At 44.6% G+C, this 6,790-nt stretch overlaps 1 protein-coding gene and 1 non-coding gene across 3 annotated transcripts; one reads left to right on the top strand and one right to left on the bottom strand.

Moving 5' to 3' along the window:
- The first annotated feature begins 1,309 nt into the window (after nt 1–1,309).
- LOC117496651 lies at nt 1,310–1,415 on the top strand. The gene has a single exon (XR_004557310.1). It is a non-coding gene; the product is annotated as a U6 spliceosomal RNA (small nuclear RNA).
- A 1,638-nt stretch (nt 1,416–3,053) lies between these two features.
- Nucleotides 3,054–6,708, bottom strand: LOC117496650. Of its 2 annotated transcripts, XM_034148367.1 has the most exons (4): nt 6,608–6,708; nt 5,842–6,039; nt 3,613–3,674; nt 3,054–3,505 (listed from the first exon to the last, which is right to left on the bottom strand). In XM_034148367.1, exons 2-4 carry the CDS (start codon nt 6,031–6,033, stop codon nt 3,085–3,087), a joined length of 675 nt encoding a protein of 224 aa, XP_034004258.1. In that variant the 5' UTR covers nt 6,034–6,039; nt 6,608–6,708; the 3' UTR covers nt 3,054–3,084. The 2 variants fall into 2 exon arrangements, with proteins under 2 accessions (XP_034004258.1, XP_034004257.1); XM_034148366.1 differs by lacking the exons at nt 5,842–6,039; nt 6,608–6,708 and adding an exon at nt 4,414–4,516 and having other exon boundaries at nt 3,613–3,872.
- Between the last annotated feature and the right edge of the window lie 82 nt (nt 6,709–6,790).

The following is a 6,790-nucleotide window of genomic DNA, read 5'->3' as shown; positions in this document are numbered from 1 at the left end:
AATTATGCAGTTTACACTCTGGATTAAGAAAGCACTGTTTTAATATTTGTGGCGGTGAGAACTTTTTATAAAAAAGAGAAACAAATGTAAACAGTGAGATTTTATTAATGGACTTTGGTTTGGCGATTCCCGACCACACAGTATTACTGCATGTTTTGTGGATGTATTACTGTTGAAACAATGCATAATGCACATGAACTACATTTGAATATCATAGGTTGCTTCTTTTGTTTTATACAGTATTTTGTGTTTGTTCTTCAGAGACCAGCGACAGCAGCTCCTTTCTGCACACACTGGTCTCAGGCTGACACCTGGTGGTGACTTTGTGAAACTGCACTAGCATTTTTTGAATGTAAACAGGAAGTAGCAGAAAGCAGGAAACTATAACATTTTAGAGTTTATTCACTTAAATAAAAGTCAGATCAGTTGTACAAACATGTTTTGAGAATGTTTTCAGGAACCTTGTTAGTTAAACTGCAAATGTGTACATATGTCCTGTCTGTATGTGTTTCAGTGTACTCCATTCAAGGCAGATGTTGTCATGCAGACCAAAGACCTCTTCCTATTCCCTTCTAAAGCCTCTAAAATAATGAAGCTGTGCTCCAACATGATCCAATACATGAAGCTTCAGCTGTATCCTCCACATTGTTCCTTCTTCTTCTTCTTCTTCTTCTTCTTCTTCTTCTTCTTCTTCTTCTTCTTCTACTCCTGCTTGATTTCTTTACACACAGCTTCTGTTTTCAGGCTTGTTTCTGGTTGTGAAATTCACCCAAACTGTGTCTCTCTTTCCGCTCAGGCTTGATCTAACAGCAGCTCAGCAGCTCCAGGAGTCCACTGCCTGACGCCTGGAGCTGAAGTCCTCCGTCTGTGTGGATCAGAGGAGGTTGTTGCTGCCGTGAACGTCTGAGTGGAAGAGCAGAAGACATGTGGGTGACCGTGTGCCTCCCCCACCCCCGTGTGCCTCCCCCACCCCCGTCTGCCTCTGTGGAATGAATGGAGGAGGAGGAGGGGTGAGTAGATCTGGCTGTGTGACGTGAAAGCGCTCTGCATAAAGTTCCCATGAACCCTAGCAGTTCCTCAACAGGTCAGACTGGACCTAACGTGGGTCAGAGCCGGTCCTGAGGAGTCTTTTAAGGTGCCAGACTCACAGCATTAGCATTCAGACCTCCGCATGCTGTGTTTTATGCCCTTTTAAAGCCATTTAAAGCCAGTGTTTTGCTCCTTTTTAGCTGTATGTGTTCTGCTACCTCAAGACAAGGTTCTTCATGCTCAAAGACCTATATTAACCCCTCAGATACAGGTTGTTATTGTGTTACTACGGTAGCACATATACTAAAATTGGAACGATACAGAGAAGATTAGCATGGCCCCTGCGCAAGGATGACACGCAAATTCGTGAAGCGTTCTATATTGCCATATTTTATCATATTTTAATGATTTTATATGATTTTTCAAAGATTTGATTTAGGCGACACAGCGCCGCCATGGCCGCTGGTGGTATTGCAGCTGCCGAGTGGAGCCTCTCACTGTGTTCAACGCTTTCCCTTCAATCTCTTTATCTCTTAAAAACTACAACAAGACAAGATCAAATATGGACTTTTATGACTTTATTGTCCTCGGGTGTGTAGATCTAAGTGTTTCCTTTAGACTCAAAGGTTGAGGTTCACGTTTCTGCTCGCAAACTTCACTTAATCTAGTTATTTCTTACATGTATTTATTTAAGTGTGTTGTTTAAAAAACATCGTGTACACATCTACTCGGAAAGGTAAAGCTAGGACTCTGTTTTCACGGGAAACCATGAAATCGATTCGCCTTCAAACTGATATTTTAAAATTGTGCGGTCAACACGAGTTTCCATATTTCCCAAAGCGTTGAACGCACCACCTGTCTGCAGTGTTACAGACAGACAGACATCACGACCACCTCTCAACGTGCAGCACTGGGATTCACCGGGTTCTTACATTAGATTAATTAACGGTAAATTAACGGACAGTCGCCGGTATGACCACCGAGGAGACGAACGTGGATCTGAAGGAGGTGGATACTGCCCATTCTTCTCTGTGAAAGCAGGGGGGCAAGGAGAGGGAAGTGGGCCCGTGGGGAGCGGAAGGTCAGCGGTTCGATCCCCAGCTGTGGCAGAGATGAGGAAGAGCTCCCCTCTCAGCCATGACAGCCAGCACTGACTGACACATAGTGACTCTGAAACAGGGGGTTTTGGTAAATGATGATGATTGTAATAAACTACAATGAGTACGGTATCTGTAAAGTGCTGTGAGATAACATCTGAATCAATAACACTGATTTGATTAAAGAAAGGTTTGTACTACAGAGCTGTATTATGATGCATCATATATTATATATATATATATATGTGTGTGTGTGTATCATCTCATCATCTCATCATCTCTACTGTGCTTATTTATGCACCATGTTGTGTTTTATTGACCCGTGTTGCAGTCAAATATCAGAAGTTGCGTAATGAATTCTAAATAAAGTTTCCACACAAAGTTCAGTTCAGAGTTTTATTTAAAAATATAAATTATAAATATATAAATGTATATTCTGTGAAAAAGCTTTCTCACAGACTGAGCAGCCAAAGGGTTTCTTTTCAGCACTACGTCGTGGATCACTGACAGATTCTTGTCTATTTTTCAGTGACTTTGAGCCTGAGGCAGGTTCTCTGGTCTCCTTCCAATCAGCACTGTGTTCAGCGTCAGGTTCAGAAGAGTCTCCAGTGTCGTCCTCAGTCTTTGGTTGTAAACTGCTCTCTGGATCTGAGTTCGAGGAGGAGGAGGAGGAGGGGGAGGAGGGGCAGCCATGAGAGCCATCACTGACTGAAACAGGGGGTTTTGGTAAATGAGAATGATTGTAATAAACTACAAAGAGTACGGTATACCATCTCATCATCTCTACTGTGCTTATTTATGCACCATGTTGTGTTTTATGGACCCGTGTTGCAGTGAAATGTCAGACGTTGTGTAATGAATTCTAAATAAAGTTTCCACACAAAGTTCAGTTCAAAGTTTTATTTTAAAATAGATTCAAATATATACAGATAAAAGACAATTAAAGAAAAAAGTGCTATCATTTCCCCCCCCCCTCTGGGTCCCTTTTGAGTCTTTTCATCTCCTCCCGCCAGTTTTCCCACCGGCAGCCGCACAGTAAGACACACCTGCAATGCGAGTGTGGCCAGTGTTGATCCTCTTGGCCTGGCCACACTTGCTGCAGGTGTACTGACCTGTCTGCTCCCGGGCGACGGCCCGCCCCTTGCAGCATCAGCCTCCGCCGCCTTCCTCTTCCTGTAGGCTGTTGTCCTGGGCACACGAAGAGGAGGAGGCTGAGCAGCAGGGGCAGCCATGAGAGGGACAGCCGGGACCAGTGTCTGAGGAGGAGGAGGGGGGATGTGGCCAGATGAGGCAGGCAGACCCACCCCTGAAGGTCCCGGCACCTCCGGGATGTTGTAATTGAAGGGCTGTCCTTGTCCCACCTGTACTGCCGAGAGAACCTGTAAGACAAACCCGAGAAGACAGCTGAGTCACGGAGAGGACAGTGAGGGTTAATACGCAGCCAATATTTAGTACAGGAAACAGGAATATTTGAAGCAAGTCTTACCGTTGGAGACTCTCCTTCCCAGGACAGGAGGTGTTCTTCCCCTTCGCTGTCTTGAACCGCCCCTTCAGCTGCCTCTCCCGGTGTCTGGGAGGGTAGACGACTCGTCGCCTGTCCGGCTCGTGCAGGCGTTGCCAGAGGGCCATGAGTTCGTCCACCCTCTTGTCAGAAAGACCCTGAAGGCTCCTGGCTTCCAGCAGGGCCTTGGCCAGCTTCAGGACATGCTGGTATCCTGGCTGGCCATCAGGACCCTGCATCTCCTCCTGAGGAGAAAAGGAAGGAGGGAGGAGGAGAGAAATGCTGCTGTGAGCAAAGAGTCTTGAATACATATTATTATTATTATCATTATTGATGCACTCTCTATTGAACACAGAATCTGTGTTCATCGGCACTCCAGGTACTCAGTGGCCATGAGTTATTTTACTGTGTACTTTTTCAGTTATTCTCTGTCAAACTCCAGTGGCAGAAAATCATTTTATCTCTCATCAAATATGGCAGAAAACAGAGGATTAAAACTGTAATCAGAGCCCTCTCATCTGAGCTCCGTTACACACACACAGGAGCGGGACATCCTCCTCAACCTGTCGGCCCTAAAAGCTTCAGAGGGCGGATAGCTGGGCTCCGTAGCGTCCCGCTAGCTTAGCCGCTAGCTAAAGGTAAACACACACAGCAGTTCATCAGCGGTTCACAAAGTACCGTACAAACACCACGGTTAACTCAGTATGACTAATCTCGGACATAGAAGTGCGTTTGTAACAGTGTTTACACGCGTATTTGCTAATAATTAATGCACATTTTACTCACAGTGTCGCTTTGTTGAAGTCAGTCAGTGTGAAAAAACAATGGGGGACGGAGGAGAGATTGCTGAGAATTATGGAACAAATCCGCCTCACCGATTGGACGCCAAAAGCCCCAAAAGTTTGATTCTCTCTTATGGAACATATCCGGCCTCCCTATTGGGCGAAATATGGAACCAAGCCTGGACAGCCATTGGTCAGAAATTGGAACATTGGAACAGAGAAAAAATTCGTGAAGCGTTCTATATTGCCATATTTAATCATATTTAATCATATTTTAATGATTTTATATGATTTTTCAAAGATTTGATTTAGGCGACACAGCGCCGCCATGGCCGCTGGTGGTATTGCAGCTGCCGAGTGGAGCCTCTCACTGTGTTCAACGCTTTCCCTTCAATCTCTTTATCTCTTAAAAACTACAACAAGACAAGATCAAATATGGACTTTTATGACTTTATTGTCCTCGGGTGTGTAGATCTAAGTGTTTCCTTTAGACTCAAAGGTTGAGGTTCACGTTTCTGCTCGCAAACTTCACTTAATCTTGTTATTTCTTACATGTATTTATTTAAGTGTGTTGTTTAAAAAACATCGTGTACACATCTACTCGGAAAGGTAAAGCTAGGACTCTGTTTTCACGGGAAACCATGAAATCGATTCGCCTTCAAACTGATATTTTAAAATTGTGCGGTCAACACGAGTTTCCATATTTCCCAAAGCGTTGAACGCACCACCTGTCTGCAGTGTTACAGACAGACAGACATCACGACCACCTCTCAACGTGCAGCACTGGGATTCACCGGGTTCTTACATTAGATTAATTAACGGTAAATTAACGGACAGTCGCCGGTATGACCACCGAGGAGACGAACGTGGATCTGAAGGAGGTGGATACTGCCCATTCTTCTCTGTGAAAGCAGGGGGGCAAGGAGAGGGAAGTGGGCCTGTGGGGAGCGGAAGGTCAGCGGTTCGATCCCCAGCTGTGGCAGAGATGGGGAAGAGCTCCCCTCTCAGCCATGACAGCCAGCACTGACTGACACATAGTGACTCTGAAACAGGGGGTTTTGGTAAATGATGATGATTGTAATAAACTACAATGAGTACGGTATCTGTAAAGTGCTGTGAGATAACATCTGAATCAATAACACTGATTTGATTAAAGAAAGGTTTGTACTACAGAGCTGTATTATGATGCATCATATATTATATATATATATATATATGTGTGTGTGTATCATCTCATCATCTCTACTGTGCTTATTTATGCACCATGTTGTGTTTTATTGACCCGTGTTGCAGTGAAATATCAGACGACATGTAATGAATTCTAAATAAAGTTTCCACACAAAGTTCAGTTCAGAGTTTTTATTTTAAAATAGATTTAAATAAATAAAGATAAAAGACAATTAAAGAAAAAAGTGCTATCATTGAACCGCCCCTTCAGCTGCCTCTCCCGGTGTCTGGGAGGGTAGACGACTCGTCGCCTGTCCGGCTCGGGCAGGCGTTGCCAGAGGGCCATGAGTTCGTCCACCCTCTTGTCAGAAAGCCCCTGAAGGCTCCTGGCTTCCAGCAGGGCCTTGGCCAGCTTCAGGACATGCTGGTATCCTGGCTGGCCATCAGGACCCTGCATCTCCTCCTGAGGAGAAAAGGAAGGAGGGAGGAGGAGAGAAATGCTGCTGTGAGCAAAGAGTCTTGAATACATATTATTATTATTATTATTATTATTATTATCATTATTGATGCACTCTCTATTGAACACAGAATCTGTGTTCATCGGCACTCCAGGTACTCAGTGGCCATGAGTTATTTTACTGTGTACTTTTTCAGTTATTCTCTGTCAAACTCCTGTGGCAGAAAATCATTTTATCTCTCATCAAATATGGCAGAAAACATGCAGTTTGACAGAGGATTAAAACTGTAATCAGAGCCCTCTCATCTGAGCTCCGTTACACACACACAGGAGCGGGACATCCTCCTCAACCTGTCGGCCCTAAAAGCTTCAGAGGGCGGATAGCTGGGCTCCGTAGCGTCCCACTAGCTTGGCCGCTAGCTAAAGGTAAACACACACAGCAGTTCATCAGCTGTTCACAAAGTACCGCACAAACACCACGGTTAACTCAGTATGACTAATCTCGGACATAGAAGTGCGTTTGTAACAGTGTTTACACGCGTATTTGCTAATAATTAATGCACATTTTACTCACAGTGTCGCTTTGTTGAAGTCAATCAGTGTGAAAAAACAATGGCGGACGGAGGAGAGATTGCTGAGAATTTGGAACAAATCCGCCTCACCGATTGGACGCCAAAAGCCCCGAAAGTTTGATTCTCTCTTATGGAACATATCCGGCCTCCCTATTGGGCGAAAGATGGAACCAAGCCTGGACAGC

Source organism: Trematomus bernacchii, unplaced genomic scaffold (assembly GCF_902827165.1).
Source record: "Trematomus bernacchii unplaced genomic scaffold, fTreBer1.1, whole genome shotgun sequence".
Taxonomy (NCBI): Eukaryota; Metazoa; Chordata; class Actinopteri; order Perciformes; family Nototheniidae; genus Trematomus; species Trematomus bernacchii.
This window is presented reverse-complemented; position numbering and strand designations above follow the sequence as displayed.

Excerpts from the sequence above, each read along its gene's own strand:
- LOC117496650 (XM_034148367.1), bottom strand. The coding sequence starts at position 6,033 with ATGCAGGGTCCTGATGGCCAGCCAGGATACCAGCATGTCCTGAAGCTG. Across the intron at positions 3,675-5,841 it reads ACCGGGAGAGGCAGCTGAAG|GGGCGGTTCAAGACAGCGAA; the intron begins GGGCGGTTCAAT and ends AGGCAGCTGAAG. Across the intron at positions 3,506-3,612 it reads GGGAAGGAGAGTCTCCAACG|GTTCTCTCGGCAGTACAGGT; the intron begins GTAAGACTTGCT and ends TTTGTCTTACAG.